The sequence below is a fragment of the Phoxinus phoxinus genome, assembly GCF_949152265.1.
Source record: "Phoxinus phoxinus genome assembly, chromosome: 6".
Taxonomy (NCBI): Eukaryota; Metazoa; Chordata; class Actinopteri; order Cypriniformes; family Leuciscidae; genus Phoxinus; species Phoxinus phoxinus.
This window is the reverse complement of record NC_136881.1, coordinates 40,116,556-40,135,223: the sequence shown is the minus strand read 5'-3', so window position 1 is coordinate 40,135,223 and position 18,668 is coordinate 40,116,556. Positions and strand designations below refer to the sequence as shown.

The following is an 18,668-nucleotide window of genomic DNA, read 5'->3' as shown; positions in this document are numbered from 1 at the left end:
CAGGTGATGGAGGAGTGTGAGCAGGTGATGGAGGAGTGTGAGCAGGTGATGGAGGAGTGTGTGCAGGTGATGGAGGAGTGTGAGCAGGTGATGGAGGAGTGTGAGCAGGTGATGGAGGAGTGTGTGCAGGTGATGGAGGAGTGTGAGCAGGTGATGGAGGAGTGTGAGCAGGTGATGGAGGAGTGTGAGCAGGTGATGGAGGAGTGTGCGCAGGTGATGGAGGAGTGTGAGCAGGTGATGGAGGAGTGTGTGCAGGTGATGGAGGAGTGTGTGCAGGTGATGGAGGAGTGTGTGCAGGTGATGGAGGAGTGTGTGCAGGTGATGGAGGAGTGTGCACAGGTGATGGAGGAGTGTGAGCAGGTGATGGAGGAGTGTGAGCAGGTGATGGAGGAGTGTGTGCAGGTGATGGAGGAGTGTGTGCAGGTGATGGAGGAGTGTGAGCAGGTGATGGAGGAGTGTGTGCAGGTGATGGAGGAGTGTGTGCAGGTGATGGAGGAGTGTGTGCAGGTGATCGAGGAGTGTGAGCAGGTGATGGAGGAGTGTGAGCAGGTGATGGAGGAGTGTGAGCAGGTGATGGAGGAGTGTGAGCAGGTGATGGAGGAGTGTGTGCAGGTGATGGAGGAGTGTGAGCAGGTGATGGAGGAGTGTGAGCAGGTGATGGAGGAGTGTGTGCAGGTGATGGAGGAGTGTGAGCAGGTGATGGAGGAGTGTGAGCAGGTGATGGAGGAGTGTGAGCAGGTGATGGAGGAGTGTGAGCAGGTGATGAAGGAGTGTGCGCAGGTGATGGAGGAGTGTGAGCAGGTGATGGAGGAGTGTGTGCAGGTGATGGAGGAGTGTGTGCAGGTGATGGAGGAGTGTGTGCAGGTGATGGAGGAGTGTGCGCAGGTGATGGAGGAGTGTGAGCAGGTGATGGAGGAGTGTGAGCAGGTGATGGAGGAGTGTGTGCAGGTGATGGAGGAGTGTGTGCAGGTGATGGAGGAGTGTGAGCAGGTGATGGAGGAGTGTGTGCAGGTGATGGAGGAGTGTGTGCAGGTGATGGAGGAGTGTGTGCAGGTGATGGAGGAGTGTGTGCAGGTGATGGAGGAGTGTGTGCAGGTGATGGAGGAGTGTGAGCAGGTGATGGAGGAGTGTGTGCAGGTGATGGAGGAGTGTGTGCAGGTGATGGAGGAGTGTGTGCAGGTGATGGAGGAGTGTGTGCAGGTGATGGAGGAGTGTGCGCAGGTGATGGAGGAGTGTGAGCAGGTGATGGAGGAGTGTGAGCAGGTGGTGAGCAGGAATGATACTGGGAAGTGTGTGCTGAGGGTGACTGAGCTGGTGACTTTGACAATCATTTTGTAAATTAAGATATTTTGTAACAAAAATGCATTCGAATAATACAAGAAAGCTGGAATGTGACCTGAACAATATCAAAAACTTTCACATGTTTTAATATAAAAACTCAAGACACATATTTACTTTGAATGAGACATTAGTTGCACATTTAATAATTTTTTACAGATCAGTTTTTAAATTTATATCACTATACCGATAAATCCTGGCCCTCCCTCTTGAAAATACATTTATGTAGTGACAATTAAAGTAGTGTACTGTAAAATGGGTCCTTTCAAAAAGAAACAGCTTTCTGAACTTCACAAACAAAAATATAATTTTGCAAGATTAACAAATTTATAACTTTACAACTGTAAATGTAAATTACAATTTAACTCAAATGTAAATTCATTTATTTCCCTTCACCATGCACAAATGCACAAAATCTGTAAAAATATACTTTTCACCCTCCACCAAAAAAATCCTGTTTACAAAAGACAAAATAAAATGTAAGAGCTTCACATCAATAACATTAACAGCAAAATAAGACACAGCTAAATATCATTCAAGTTGAGATTATGACTTCATTATGAATTTAAAATTCCAAAAACATTCACTCTCTTATATAAAATACCCATATAATAATGGCACTTTTTATTTCCTGAGGATGATGCGGTAGTCCTCAGTGTTGTTTGCATCCACAGCAAAGACATCTGAAGAACTTCCTGTACTGCTGTCTGACCTGGACAAGAATGAGACGAGAGGAGATGAGTGACTTCATGACATCCAACCTCGAAAACTCAAGAACCACAATGAAATTTCCTTTTAATAAACACGTAAGAAAACATGTTTAAAGAGACTATTTGCATTTTCAGAAGTTAATATAGATACTTTACTTTTATATACTGTCTCTGAAGACAGTGAAACGGTTTTGGAGTGTGTTGATAAAATGGCTGAACTAATTACGGAGGACAAAAATGATTTTAAACACTGAGGTTTGAAGTAAATGTTTGAGAGGAGTAATGCTATGCATGAAGACAGACAACAGATCCAAGACATTCTGTATTTATATTCTGACAGTTGGAGTTTGAATCATTTTGGCTCATTTAAACATTCCGTATTCCAAATGGAAGAATAGTAACAGATTAAACAACTGCCTCTGACATTTCTCTCTATCATGGATTGCCAAGACAAGAACAGGACCAGCATGAAAATCAGATAATATTCAGAACAGTAATATTCTGAATATTCAGTTTTGAATGGAATATGTTGGTAAATTGAGTGATGTCTGACCTCATCATTGAGGACACAATAGACCAGGAAGATGAAGGTTCCCTGCTGGGAGTTCAAGATCAGGAAGAGGATCTCCAGCTCCTCACTGCCATTAATGAAGAAACCCAGAATCCAGGAGCAACCAAGAATCACGAACTGAGCCAGTGTTTTAAATACCATAATCCTGCAGAGAAAGAGTTAAAGTGTCTTTATTGACTACTTTTTTTCTATGGAGTGTTTGAATCTGAATGTTTATTACTTGGTTTGTTTCATCTGTGAAACTTCAGCGTTCAGATTTTTGAGAGCTGAGTTCAGATTGATGATGATGTTGATGAAGAGAATCATGTTTAACTGAAAAATAGGAAATAATAATTAATCATCTTGTTTTCCCTTTAATATAAATTAAAATAATGAGAAATAAGAAATGTGCTTACTGCTAGTATGACACAAACAGGACCCAGAAAACTCCAGATAAAACCTTTATCCATTTTAATCCAGCAGCTGTTTTAGAGGAAACATAATATAATAATGAATTTGTCAAAAATGTGTTACTACACTCAAAAAAATAAATTGTTGAATGAACATGATTTAATCGTATCACCCATTATGCATCTAAGCAAGATTTGAATATTTTATTTGAACACAATATTGGTTTGTAAATTGAACATGATTGTAATATGTCAATGCAACTTCTTTGCAACTAATTGAATCAACATGTTTGTATTGTGTTAGACTAATCAAATGTATTCTCATTCACTCAAAGCACAGGAAAGCAGAATCACCAAAGGAGAAAATAAAAAATTTAAGTCACCATTATGGAGATCAGTGTGTGTTTTAGTTGGGCTCTTCACCCTTAAATTATAAACTTTAAGTTTTGTTTGACTGCTGTACATAAGTTATAACAGCCAGATGAACAAATAGGAACGGTGATCTGATGGTGTTGGTTGTGTATTAACATAACCATTATTTCACAATCATTTAACCTGAATCACTGAACTCATATAGAGTCCAATTTATGATTTAGGTTTATTTTATTAATTTCAGCTGCATAATATGTTTAGCCTTTTCAATGAAATTAAACGATCAAATCAATAAAAAAAAAAATATATATATACACATTTCTTTTTTAGGCACACACAGACATCAAGATTTCACGTATGAATCTCAGCAGTGGTGAGAAACAAATCACCTCTGATCATAAGCTCATTATTTATTCATGCAGCAATGCATGATGGGAGCTATGAATGAGTTTTGATTGGTGCAACACAGAATGCACTGCAACATGCTTTATAAATGTCACCGTTGTTGAGATTCATACATTGATTATTGATGTCTGTGTGTGCCTAAAAAATAAATGTGTATACATATATATATTTTTTTTTATTGATTTGATCGTTTTAATTTCATTGAAAAGGCTAAACCTATTATGCAGCTAAAATTAATAAATTAAACCTAACTCTATATGAGTTCAGTGATTCAGGTTACATGATTGTGAAATAATGGTAATGTTAATACACAACCAACACCATCAGATCACCGTTCCTATTTGTTCATCTGGCTGATATAACTTATGTACAGCAGCCAGACAAAACTTAGTTAATAATTTAAGGATGAAGAGCCCAACTAAAACACACACTGATCTCCATAATGGTGACTTAAAAATTAGATTTTCTCCTTTGGTGATTCTGCTTTCCTGTGCTTTGAGTGAATGAGAATACATTTGATTAGTCTAACACAATACAAACATGTTGATTCAATTAGTTGCAAAGAAGTTGCATTGACATATTACAATCATGTTCAATTTACAAACCAATATTGTGTTCAAATAAAATATTCAAATCTTGCTTAGATGCATAATGGGTGATACGATTAAATCATGTTCATTCAACAATTTATTTTTTTGAGTGTATTATCTGCAAGAGGATTGAGTTGAATTGATGTTTTGTTAACTCAGTTAAATTCATTTTATTTTTTAGAAACGTTCTTTTTTTATTGTACTAAGAAAATAAATAAGATCACAGTATAAATATGAAATGGCAATTGGCCAATTGACCAATTTAAGATAATCAGTTTCCTCAAATGAAACGAGCTTACACAGTCTTTAATTCATACTGCAGTGATTACAGTAAATAACTGTAAATGCACAGCTGTTCTTGTTTTGCTGCTTTTACAGGTGTGCTGTATTTTTTACAGTTCAATTGTAGTTGATGATTTACGGTAAACTTGTAAAATTTACAGGCTTATTGGCAATCCAAATTGCGGTAAATTTTACAGTATTTTTTTACAGCACACACATGCATGAGATGAAGTTAACAAAAAGATAATCAATGCATCAGCAAATACACAATCACTGCCTTCAAATAAAGAAACATTCAGCATAACATCTATGTTTCTCTGCTCATCCTGGACTGAAGCACAGGCTCTACTCTTCAGCACAATGGTGACACACAACTCAACAGAAACGCTTTAAATCCCAACAGATCATTAAACACTAACATATCTTCACTATATCATTTAGATGCTATAACAGCTGCTCTTGTTTTGCTGCTTTTACAGGTGTGCTGTATAATTTTAGAGGATAATTGTAATTTATGATTTACGGTAATCTTGTAAAATTTACAGGCTTAAATTTACAGCAATTTGTTGTGAAACATTTTTTTTTATCAGATAAGAAATGTCACATAAGACCCTGGCTGCTTTATTTCCTTCTAATCAAATGTACTTAAATTAATAACAACAACAACTCACTGTTCGCTGCCGTATCCTTCAGGAAGCAGCCCGACAGACACGGCCACCACAACCAGAGCAACCGTATAGCCAATCACACACAGGAATCCACTGCTAAGCACCTCCCTCTTTTTGGAGCTGATCTGTGATAGGTTCTTCACACAGATGAAGAGCAGCACAGCTTCAATGAACATCCACACAAAGCCGGAGAGAAAGAGGAAGTGCAGCACACCGGATATCACGGCACACAACACCTGGAGATCATGAGAGAGGGTTATGATGATTCTCAGTGAGACTGTGCTGAGCTGTAGGACTCCATCATCATTCTCACCTGAGCAGGGCGTATGAGGCTCAGGAACTGTTGTGTGAGCAGGAACAGAAGGTGAGCACACAGAAGACTGATGCAGATGTTGATTCGAGCCACATTATTCACTCCAGGACTCCACTGACAAAGGGCAAAGGTCAACAGGGCCAAACTGAAGAACACCAGCCCCGTGATCACACACACCAAATTCAACAGCTCCAGCAGCTTCTGCTTCTGCTGGTCCAGCAGTGAGTCACTCTGAGAAAACATGTCAGAGTACATGACTACCAAATCTGTGCTGTCCTTTAATGCTCACTATAAATGTTCTCGTACCTCTGGTGGGCGGCTGGTTTGCATGATGAGAGCGAATGTGGACAGATGAACACAGGAACACACAGTGTAGTTGATGTTGGTCTCTAAAACAGAACAACCATCTACAATCCACTCGCTGATATTCCAGTACACACAGGACAGGGAACCGCTGGGGTCAAACTCCTGTAAAAAGAAGAAGAAAGAACATGCAGAAAGTATTACAACACTAAATATTAGATGTTTTCAGATGTTCATCAGTTCTCATGTTGGACAAAAACACATGTCAGTCTCTCACTCTGATGTGTTTGAGGGTGAAGTTGACTGGTTTGGTGAGTTTAGTGTTGGTGGTTTTGGGAAGAGTAGCTGAGATCACAGTGGACATCATGGTTTTATTCGTGTCATTTGATGTGTTGAAGAAGTCGGGCTTCAGTAGATTCTCCATTGTGTTATAACTCATGAAAGCCACAGCAGCTGATCATGTGTGACAGAAACAGAAACTTGTATTCAAAACAATATAAAAACCTTTGGTAAATGTGGTTTACTTATATATCTTACCTTACACTTACCATTTTCATTGTTGTTCTTGACGATCCCAATGAGATCAATGTCCACAGAAGAGTTTGTCGTGTCAAGTCGAGGGATTTCATCTAAGGTGACATTGCGTCCAACCATGAAGACTTTAACCTCTGATTAAAAACAGACAAACAGTTATGTGATATATTAATTTATTTACAATATTTATCTTTTTTTATGAAAGTCCAATTCCATTGACTATTCACTATATTTGGGGTTTCATCTCTGATGTATTTTGAACCCTTCAGGTTTACTTATATTTATATTTATTCAGTAAGCAGATTCAATTATCCTCACAATTATCATCACTATTAAAACGGTAAGGTCATCAGGAGGTCAAAGGTTAGATCCTACAATACACTCTATACTCAAGTACTCAAGTACTTCAGTTCCCAACTGGTTTTGCTTCCAAACCCAAATGTCCAAAATGTCCTTAAAATCAAACATTTTTCATGGTTTTTCATTACAAAACCTGTCCATCTGGCATCTGTCTAATTTGATGAGCTTCTACCAAATGATGAATGACTTTGAACCAAAATACTGACCTTTGACATCAATAACAAATGACACATACAGTGTTTTTTGCTCTTTTTAAAACATGTTTAACTCTTCGCAATTATATAGTTACTGTACACTGAAAAGAAAAAAAGAAAAAAACGTGTAGGATTTACTTAATAAAATTCTTGTAACAATTTGCACTAACACATTTTGATGAACATTTTATTGCTACTGCTCTGTACAACTCTTGTTATTATCAAGAAACATCAACTTATTATTTAACTTAACATTCACTTGACATTTAATCCTAAGTAATTAAGTAAATAAATATTACTTAATTATATTTCTCATATAACATCCACTGAACTAAGTTCAGTAAATTTAACAAAAATCCACTTTTTAATCAAACAACTTAACACTGAATTAAATCACAATTTTAAGGTTTATGCTTTACTTCATAACATCGACATAATTAATACAAAAGTTATTGTATAGATTCCAAACTGTTTCTACTCAAAAAAATTATATGTTGGCTTTAATTAACTTTTTCATGTCAACAGGTCCCACATAACTGGATTACTTAAATACAATTTGTTCATGTAACTTCAACATCATGTAATTAAATCATTTTAAGCAACCCAATGTAAATAACCTCAAAAATTGTAAGATTTCCAATTTATTTTCGTGACACATAATTAAATTGATAGACTATAGATAGATAATTGCTATCAGTAGCACATAATATTAGCATGTTAAATGCTAATATTTAAATGCTTTTTCAACAAATGATATTGATAATAATTAAATCAGTCCAAACCCAAACAAAATGCTCCACTCTTCTCCACAATGGTAACCCACTGTAATTTAAATGGTTCTAATAATTCCATTGTAATGAACATTAAACACAATTACACACTATCAAGTCTTCCCCTTTTCTAATTTTCAAAAAAAAAAAAATATATACTAAATTTGAACATTTATTCTATCTTAATTCAACCATATGCAAAGCATTCTGGGAACTAACAAGCACCGCCCAGTTTCAGTTAATGCAACACAAACAGATTAAGTAAACTTAAATTTTACATATATTTAAGCAGATTGAACACAATCAAATTAAATAAAAATTGCATAATGGCAGTCAGCATAATTACAATTATTATAGGAACACTAAATATAAATATATTATGTAAAGTGCACAACCTTCCTAGTTAATTTTTTTTTGAGTGGGACTACATGATACCTGAACACAGAGACCCCAATACTTGGTATACAATAACACTGACTGTAACATTCGATAGATTGTTTTTGAGATTCATTTTGAGTAGAAAATTAATCCAGATGTCATAAAATGGTAAGTTACCAAACCTAACAACAAAAGCAATTATAAAACGGTGTAAATACAGCTGTAAAACTGTGAAAAAATCAAACCTCATTAATTATTCATGCCCCAGTGCATGATGGGAACACAAGTATCAGAAAAGTTGAGTAGAATTTACTTAATTTTATATCGTTAAGATTTATGGTTTAATTTCTACAAGCTTGAATTGAGTACTAATATAGGATTTATTCTACAAGCTTGAATTGAGTACTACTATAGGATTTACTTTGTTTTTGTAATTTTTTGTATTATTGCCTACTAACTTTTTCATGTAGAAATAAAACAATCTAAAAAAAAAATCTGTAGCATTTACTACAGCACAGAATAATTTTTATATATCTGCATTTATCATCATCGGCATCTGACACCTGCGATCCACCGCTGCTCTCTGTTCTAGACTAAATAAAGTCCCTAATATCATACACTATTAATTTCCATAAAATTTTACAATTTTCCATTAAAACAGTAATATACCGTAGAAAACAAAAGTAGCCTACAGGAATATACTGTGAATTAACAGTGCTCAAAATCGACACTCAAAGGCGGTTTTCCCAATCACACCCTATATGTCTGATTCTCTGATCTCATTCTGTATATGAGCTTTGAATTGATGGGTATTTATTAACTGTCATATATCTATTAATCAATTCCATAAACTCCAGCAATATTTCTAGAGGTAGTAGGGGACACCATCTGCACCGCAATCCGGGAGTCTAAACATCAAGTCCCAGTGAGGCACAATATCTCCTTTGTTAGGGCAGGGGAGAAACCTCAGGGAGAACGTAAGGCCTCAACAGGACTGCCTCGGCTTGAGACTGGCAGTTACGGACCTTGGGAGGCAGTTAAAGTTCCCAGAGTACATAGCAAGGACATCACTGAGGCCAGATCTGGTCTTAACATCTGATATAACAAAGCAAGTTGTGCTAGTGGAGCTTACTGTCCCCTGGGAGGACAGGATGCAGGAGGCTTTCGAAAGGAAGAAGGCCAAATATCTTGAGCTGGTTGAGGCATGCAGAGGGAGTGGATGGAGGGCCCCCTGTGAGCCGATAGAAGTGGGATGCAGGGGCTTTCTAAGACAATCTGCGCATCGGGCATTCGGGCTCATTGGCATCAGAGGGTTGCGTGAAAGAAGAACCACTAAAAACATCAGTGAGGCCGCTGAAAAAGCCTCTAGGTGGTTGTGGATCAAAAGGGGAGAAGTATGGAGTAGCGTGCTGCTTGGACACAAACCGGGGCCTGATCAACCCCGGTTGGGTCGCCCAGGTGAGGGTGTCTGAAGATCAAAGACCCTCAACACCCTATGACCCTGGGTCCTTCACTGAAGATGTGTCCAAGTTGCACCTTTAAGGTGTTTCAAAATCTATAATCAGCTATTCTGAAGGATATTAAAATAATATAGTGCATAAAAACATTTGGGTTTAACACATCAACTCTAGCTTGCCTCAGACACACACAGACATCAACAATCCGCATATGAATCTCAACAATGGTGACAATCAAAAGATTAATGCCGCAATGCATGCTGGGTTCCAGAATAGCATGCACTGGTGCATCAATCAAAACATTAATTTTGAGATTCATGTGGTATTTTTTGACATCTCTGTTTTTCTACAAGACAGCATAGCTCTGTTTTTTTGGGTTGTGCATGGAGTGTTAAAAAAAATTGTCAATGAAACTCATTACTATAGTTTCACATTGGTGGGAATGAGATTAGTTAATGAACAAGCTATATGATGATTTTGCCATCAAAATCAATATAAACACAATCATTCACAAACCATGTGTGGCTTGCAAAAGCACAGTTCAAGCAGTCCCAGATCAACTCTTTCCTTCAGTAATTCTGCTTGTTAACAGCAGGTGTTCATCACTAATGCTCAATAATCACTTACATATTCACTTAATTATCTCACTGCAACACTGTCAATGTTACTTTTACTCTTTGTAGTGTGGATTTCCCTGTGGGGTTTGAAAGGGTTAACAGTGTAAGATAAAAAGACAACCATGAAATGTATTTTAACAGTAATAAACTGTAAGATGTACAACAGGTATATTCTGGCAACACTGTTGCCAGTAGTTCACTGTAAAATGTAGATTTGGGTCACCGTTGTGCAGAAGAGTAGAGCCTGTGCTTCAGTCCAGGAGAAGGGCTATAAACTATGACTGTGTAGTTGCTGGTCCAGTTGAAATCTCTTTATTTACAATATTTTTTTTTTATCTCAAATGAAATATGTTCACAGTATTACTTAACTCACATTATTAATGCATTATACATTTAAATGACATTAGTTAACTGAAGTTTTAATTTAGTGCATTATTACAATATCATGCTGTAGATTACAGTAAAGAACTGTTCAATTACAGTAAATTTTACTGTAAAAACCTGGTAAGGTCTAACAGTGTATATAATATCAGTTTCATTAGTTTCTCCACTCACCTACAACAGCAAGAGTAAAACTGACACTGTCATTTGTGTCTGTCTGCTTCACTAATGTAGAGATGAGTTTCTCACTGGTTTTTAAGATACGGTTTCCATAGGAGGCGAGTTCAGCTGGGCTGACTGATGATGATGACTCTAAAATCTTTGCTGAAGCGTTGAAGACCACAGTCAAAATGTTGGTCACAGTCTAATTTATTGATCAGATAAACAGTGTCACAGTCAATGTCAAGAGAGCAAAAAAGATAGCACTGTTTTGTCAATCATATATTATCTACAGTGTGTAACTGACAAATATTTGAATATTTTATTATTTTTCTCTAGAAGACTTACAGTCACCGAGAGCACTTGAGATGTGATGTTCTCAATCTGCTCGAGAAGATTTTGGAAACAGTTCTTACTCTGAAATCACAATTGTGAAAGCAGTAGGCTGTTGATTTTGATCATGATTTTCAATATTAACAGAGACCCAAACATGTGTTGTTACTGCACTGAGGGTCACTGTGAAGGTTCAGTGATGTTAGTACAGACACTTAGCCTGGGAAAACCCAGACCACTTCCGGCAAATTTAGATTTGCTCTGCAAGTGGGTCTGGCAAAGAGCCCATTGAAACCCATTTCCAATCCGCCGAAATCGCGGCACCAATCAGAAACGTTTTACACGATGACGACAGAGCAGAGACGGTGACGCAGATTTTGTACATTACAGAGATGGATGCCGCCGTGGAACATCACAACATCACTCGTTCGAATCAGCTATCGCGTCTGTTTCAAGCGATTTAAAATGGTCATTTTCGTTAACACAAACAGAGAATTGCTGAGAGTCTCGAGATGTTTCTCCGTCGCTCTGCATACACTGTAAAAAATAAAACATAGATTTCATTTATATTTAATTAATTAAAATGAGGCAACAGATTACAAGCAATATTATTAATTAAATTTTACAAATTAGAATTGAGTAATAATTAATCAAATTAATTCCTTAAATGTTACACTGTAAAAAATAAAACATAGATGTTATTTATATTTAATTAATAAAAATGAGGCAACAGATTACAAGCAATATTATTAATTAAATTTAACAAATTAGAATTGAGTAATAATTAATCAAATTAATTCCTTAAATGTTACACTGTAAAAAATAAAACATAGATTTAATTTAAATTTAATTAATTAAAATGAGGCAACAGATTACAAGCAATATTATTAATTAAATTTTACAAATTAGAATTGAGTAATAATTAATCAAATTAATTCCTTAAATGTTAACCATTTAAAATGAGTAAATTTTACAAAATATATGTTATTGCCAACATTGAAGACACCTGATGTTAACAAGCAGAATCACTGAAAGAGAAAACCATAATTAAAGTCACCATTATGGAGATGAGTGTGTGTTTTAGTTGGGCTCTTCACCCTTAAACTATTAACTTTAAGGTTTTGTTTGGCTGCTGTACATGAGTTATAACAGCCAGATGAACAAACGGTGATCTGATGATGTTGGTTGTGTTTTAACATAATCATTATTTCACAATCATTTGACCTGAATCACTGAACTCAAATGGAGTACAATTTGTGACTTAAGTTAACTTTATTAACTATAGAAGTACTGACCTTGTACACCATAATATTTTTATCTTTTACAATGTAATTCAAATAATTTCTAAAAAGTTTCTCTTGTACAAAAAACAAACAAACAGACATCATGAATCTGCCTGTGCAGTGCATTCTGGTTTGTACCAATCACAACTCATTCATGGCTCCCATCATGTATTGCTGCATGAATAAATAATGAGCTCAGATGTTATCACCATTGCTGAGATTCATACGCTAAATCTTGATGTCTGTGTGCGCCTAAAAAAAAAAACAGATATATTTTTTATTATTATTAATTTGATCATTTGGATTCCATTGAAAAGGATAATAATATTATGCAGCTAGAATTAATAAAATAAATTTAACTCATAAATTGGACTCTACATGAGATCAGTGATTCAAGTCAAATGATTGTGAAATTATGAAACACAACCAACACCATCAGTGTTGTCAACATTTCTTTTTGTTCATCTGGCTGTTATAACTCATGTACAGCAGCCACACAAAACTTAAAGTTATTATTTTAAGGGTCAAGAGCCCAACTAAAACACACACTCATCTCCATAATGGTGACTTTAATTATGGTTTTCTCCTTTAGTGATTCTGCTTGTTAACATCAGGTGTCTTCAATGTTGGCAATAACATATATTTTGTAAATTTTACTCATTTTAAATGGTTAACATTTAAGGAATTAATTTGATTAATTATTACTCAATTCTAATTTGTAAAATTTAATTAATAATATTGCTTGTAATCTGTTGCCTCATTTTAATTAATTAAATTTAAATGAAATCTATGTTTTATTTTTTACAGTGTACGTCATGTCATTCATCGCTCTGATTGGTTTTAGATCTTTCCGACGTCCGTTGGTGACGCCCCTGTGGAAATGAATTGTCTATGGAGCTTTGCCAGACCCTTACTCAGTTACAACTGAGAGGGTCTGGGTTTTCCCAGGCTAACAGACACTACTCACAACACAAATATAGCAACAATAAATAGAACAGCACATTCATATTTCACATAATAGATATCTATACATTTTTTGCACTTTGAACTAATTAACCATTTCCAATCCAAAGTTGTTAATTGAGCAAAAAAAAAAAAAAAAAAAAAAAAATATTGGATAAAATATCACCATTTCCATTCCATGTGTTCAAGAGAACAAATTCGCCACTTACTGAAAAACATCAGTAATAAAATGGAAGCTGCTGCAAAGTGAGAATCCTGTGGCTGGCTCTTTTTCGTGCATAAAAATGATTTGCTCCACAAAGCGCAGATGAAACCCAATAATAACCCAGTCAACACATGATCACAGTGACATCACACCATACGATGATTCTCACCATAGACAGTATATAAGATGGACACAGCGACCCCATAGATTTCAACGGAGAAAAGTGAAGCCCATTTGAAGCACTCACTTCCTGATCGCCAGGCGTACTGTGCAGGCTCAAACTGAGCTTGAACACGTGAGCAACGTGTCTGACAGCTGTCAGTCTTCTAGTAGCTGTGCGGAGAGAAATCTGAATCATTCCCTTCCGAATCTCGCAGAGACGGAGAGCGTGAGCATTAGCTGTCCATGAGCTAGCAGCAGGATCAACTTTATCACTCTCTGTGGGCTACTCCCTTGACTTTATCGGACTATATGCCTCAACGTCCCCCCGATTGCCCGCGAGCTTCTCCGCCTGTCCATACGGTAATTTCTCTACAGTGCGACAGAGAGTCGCGTGATTATGACGCAATCGTTAGCCTATTTTTTTTACAAAAACGGCTTCTACGGGGCCATAACGTAAGGTACAAGGTAATGGAGCCTTTTACACATTGTCGAGTTTCTTTAGAAATAAATAATGGACAAATGGAGTCTTTGGACGCCTCAGATGTAGTTATTCGCTGTCAAAGTGACGCCAAAATGAATCGGAGTCAATGGACTGCTAACAGCAGGTGAAGTTCTGCTACAATGGCGGCGCCCGGGGAGGCTTCAGTTTCCGGCGGATGGATTACCCCCTTGATTCTCACAGTGTGAGTAATATATGAGCTCATTGTGAATTCAAAATGTTGAGAAGGTTGAGATGAGGCAGTTCAAATATCGGTCACTGGGGGGAGATTCTTCTTTCTGCTTCTCAACACTATCACTACAGTTGTTGGTTGTCCTGCATCCTCAATAAACAAGCTACAGTTAGTCCAAAATGCAGCTGCTAGAGTTCTGACTAGGTCAAGAAAATATGATCATATAACACCAAGTTGATCATCTCTACACTGGTTACCAATTAAGTTCCGTTTCAATTACAAAGTATTGCTACTGACCTATAAAGCCCTAAATGGTTTAGCTCCTGTGTATTTAAGGGATCTTCTATCGCCCTACAATCCATCGCGTTCTTTAAGATCGCTAAATTCAAGGCTTCTGGTCATTCCTAGGATATCTAAGTCCGCTAAAGGAGGGAGGGCGTTTTCACATTTAACTCCTAAACTCTGGAATGGCCTTCCTGATATTGTTTGAGGCTAGATTAAAGATGCATCTCTTTAGCCAAGCATTCACATAATGCTTATTTTTTATACTACAGTTGAATCAGATCAAATGCATTAATATTATGAACAGCAGCTATGCTAATTATTTCCCATCCGACTTTGTGTAAAGCTGCTTTGAAACAATATGTATTGTGAAAAGTGCTATTCAAATAAATTTGAATTGTATTTGAATTGATGTCACATGGTCAGCTCACAGTATGCACACAACCAGATAAAAGATCTCAGCGGAGGACGACTAAACAACTCCACAAAGAACATGTGATGCATGCTGGGTATATAGTCTTGGTACACTTTGATCTCACACTGAGATCATAGTATGAACACACAGTGAGTGTGGTGTGAGGTTACACATTTGACTCACTGTTACCTCAAATTACTGGAGCAATCTTCTCTTGGACTGAAGCACTCTTCAGCACAACGGTGACCCAAAACAACTACATTTTACAGTAAACTACTGGCAACAGTTTTATAACTTACAGATTATTATTGTTAAAATACATTTTGTGGGTGTGTCTTTTTATCCTACACTGTTAACCCTTTCAACCCCACAGGAAAATCCACACTACAAAGAGTAAAAAGTAACATTGACAGTGAGATAATTAAGTGAATATGTAAGTGATTGTTGAGCATTAGTGATGAACACCTGCTGTTAACAAGCATAATCACTGAAGGAAAGAGAAACACAAGAACAGAAAATAGAGAAACACAAGAACTACAACTGACTTCCAGCCATTACACATTATTACACATATTATTAACCAGTATGACTTTATTTCTGTCATACATCTACTGAAGTTGTTATTGAGATGTTTGATTGTCACCATTGTTGAGATTCATATGCTGATTGTTGATGTCTGTGTGTGTCTAAATATTTTTGTTTTCTACGGTATTTTACTGTTTTAATGGAAAATGGTATAATATTATCCAAATTTGACCTTTTTCTACAGCAAGTGTTAACAGTGTAGAAAAAGGACTAAGTTTACTGTAAAATTTATTTTTTTGGGTCACCATTGTGCTGAGGAGTAGAGTCTGTGCCTCAGTCGAGGAGAAGATCCAAAAACATTGATGATTTGCTGCATGTTGCTTTGTGTAGCTGTTGGTCCAATGGAAATCTTTTTTATGTACAAACATTTTTTAGTAGGCTCAAATGAAATAAGTTCATAATAATACTCTGCTCATGTTATTAATGCATTCCATCCATCCATCTTCTTCGCTTATCCGGGGCCGGGCCGCGGGGGCAGCAGTCCAAGCAAAGATGCCCGGACTTCCCTCTCCCTAGACACTTCCTCTAGCTCTTCCGGGGGGACACCGAGGCGTTCCCAGGCCAGCCGGGAGACATAGTCTCTCCAGCATGTCCTAGGTCTTCCCCGGGGTCTCCTTCCGGTGGGACGTGCCCGGAACATCTTCCCGGGAAGGCGTCCAGGAGGCATCCGGAACAGATGCCCGAGCCACCTCAGCTGACCCCTCTCGATGTGGAGGAGCAGCGGCTCTACTCTGAGCACCTCCCGAGTGACCGAGCTTCTCACCCTATCTCTAAGGGATCGCCCAGCCACCCTGCGGAGAAAGCTCATTTCGGCCGCCTCTATCCAGGATCTTGTCCTTTCGGTCATGACCATAGGTGAGAGTAGGAACGTAGATTGACCGGTAAATCGAGAGCTTCGCCTTGCAGCTCAGCTCTTTCTTCACCACGACAGACCGGTACATCGACCGCATTACTGCAGAAGCTGCACCGATCCGTCTGTCAATCTCCCGTTCCATCCTTCCCTCACTCGTGAACAAAACCCCAAGATACTTAAACTCCTCCACTTGAGGCAGGAACTCTCCACCAACCTGAAGTAGGCAAGCCACCTTTTTTCGACTGAGGACCATTTATAATGCATTATAAATGTTAGTTAATACATTTAAATGACAGTTGGTCAATTTAAGGCAGTCGGATAAGCAGACCCTTAAATTATTAACTTTAAGTTTTGTTTGGCTACTGTACATGAGTTATAACAGCCAAATGAACAAATAGAAAAGGTGATCTGATGGTGTTGGTTGTGTTTTGACATTATCATATTTCACAATCATGTACCACAGTAACATCTACAGTACCATGCAATGAACCATGGTACCATGGTAATATCTGAGGTACTATATAAGCCGTGTGTAGTGGCTATTTTATGATATTCATTGATCTTTAGTAAAATATAGATGATTCAAAGAATGTCACATGTGTGACTCTCACTTGTTAGTGTGAGAAGATTCTGTTTATGTACCTGGGAAGGCAGAAGGGAGAGACACTCCAGAGAACAGACGAACAAGGACCTCTGACCTAGATGTCAGAAGGCCATTTGATGCAGGGGGGGGCTTAGTGACGAATCTAAACTAGTGTTATGGCTTCCTTGTCTATGGAAAATTACTGAATGGAAGACCTAGGAGATAAAAGCTGGTTCAGTCTGTCTGGGGGTGTGTCAATCTTCTGCACAGGGTAACAGCTGTGTATTAGACTGCTCCTATTCTTGCAAGAATAAATACTTCTATTTTATAATTTGACTCTGAGTCTCCCTTACGCAGTGATGTTTGTTTGATGAATTTTTGCCACAACACGTGTTTCCACCGCAATTACCCGGAACAATTTGTCCCAGGAACTTTTTTTGCCCCAGACCGGTTGCTTTCTGCGTTTACACCGCGGCCTAAAGTACCGGGAAGATTATGTAAACTTCGCTCGACTGCTCCTGCCAGTCTGCGACGGACAGTAAAGTTTTAAGCGCCGAATTTATAATAAGTATGGAGGAGATTCAAACTGTACTGCAGTTGTTTGTGATGTATTGGTTTACTAACGAGGAAATTAACAAAACGGCAGAAAAGAGACGAGCACTGATACTAAAGCGTGTTCAGAAAGCTCGTAATGCTAACGTTAGATATAAAATCAGCGTATGTTATTAGCTATTGCGGACATTGACCGTGAGATGGCTGGGACGAACGCGCAGAAAATTTTCTCTTCCGCAAATACGCTTAATAAAGCCTGAACCTGTAAAAAACGCAGAGCGCTCAACGCTTGAGTGTTAAATACTCGCTCAGCGCCTCGTTACGCTCCTGGCGTTCTAAAAACGTGGCGTTCCCATTGAAAATAATTGAAAAAACGCCAGCCGCGTGAAAAAACGCTTCAGTGGACACACAGCCTTACTGCATGAAGCCATGAACCGCAATAGATTTTTAAAAATGCAGGTTAAAATAGAATGATGCGTGGAGTCATCCAATCAAAATGCGGCTTGAACACAACCAATCAGCATGTTCAGCGCACAAGTCCCACCCGCTAAAGTTCCTGAACTTTGAAAAAGTACTACCTCGCCAGCAGGGACTTTCCGAGGGGGAAATATTTACCCGGAAGTTCATTTAGACCCTGTTTCGTGCGGTGTAAACACACCGAGTACCAGCCCAAAGTTCCTAGTTCCTGGGGAAAGTTCCTGGGTTGGAATTGCGGCTATAGTATGTACCATGGCTAATTGTAAGGTACCATGGTACTACTCTGGTATACCATGGTAAGTACTATACTTTATCATGGTAAACTTTCTTATGGGACACGAACAGATCCGTTTCCTCGCTAGAGAAAAGTTCAGACTTTCCACTTCCATGTAAATAGCGAATCAGCGCGAGCGCAACTGACCTTTAAAGATAATGGGAAATGAGACCGCGGTTGGTTTGTTGCATGTTACGCCCAAAACACACACACTACTCATTAAGAGAATAGGGACAACT

General features: G+C 37.9%; 1 protein-coding gene across 2 annotated transcripts in view; it reads right to left on the bottom strand.

Moving 5' to 3' along the window:
• Positions 1-18,668, bottom strand: part of LOC306999668 (adhesion G protein-coupled receptor E3-like) — an 87,192-nt gene that overhangs the window by 31,782 nt on the left and 36,742 nt on the right. The window contains exons 11-21 of one of the 2 annotated variants that reach the window (XM_079614544.1): positions 11,140-11,208; positions 10,807-10,996; positions 6,490-6,609; positions 6,219-6,394; positions 5,945-6,106; positions 5,639-5,869; positions 5,329-5,561; positions 3,015-3,081; positions 2,840-2,931; positions 2,602-2,764; positions 1,409-2,050 (exon numbers count right to left, since the gene is read on the bottom strand). In XM_079614544.1, coding sequence (XP_079470670.1) covers positions 1,991-2,050; positions 2,602-2,764; positions 2,840-2,931; positions 3,015-3,081; positions 5,329-5,561; positions 5,639-5,869; positions 5,945-6,106; positions 6,219-6,394; positions 6,490-6,609; positions 10,807-10,996; positions 11,140-11,208 — 1,563 coding nt within the window. In that variant the 3' untranslated portion in view covers positions 1,409-1,990. Of the gene's footprint in view, positions 1-1,408; positions 2,051-2,601; positions 2,765-2,839; positions 2,932-3,014; positions 3,082-5,328; positions 5,562-5,638; positions 5,870-5,944; positions 6,107-6,218; positions 6,395-6,489; positions 6,610-10,806; positions 10,997-11,139; positions 11,209-18,668 lie in introns of those variants that run through there. The other variant, XM_079614543.1, reaches the window with a different exon arrangement.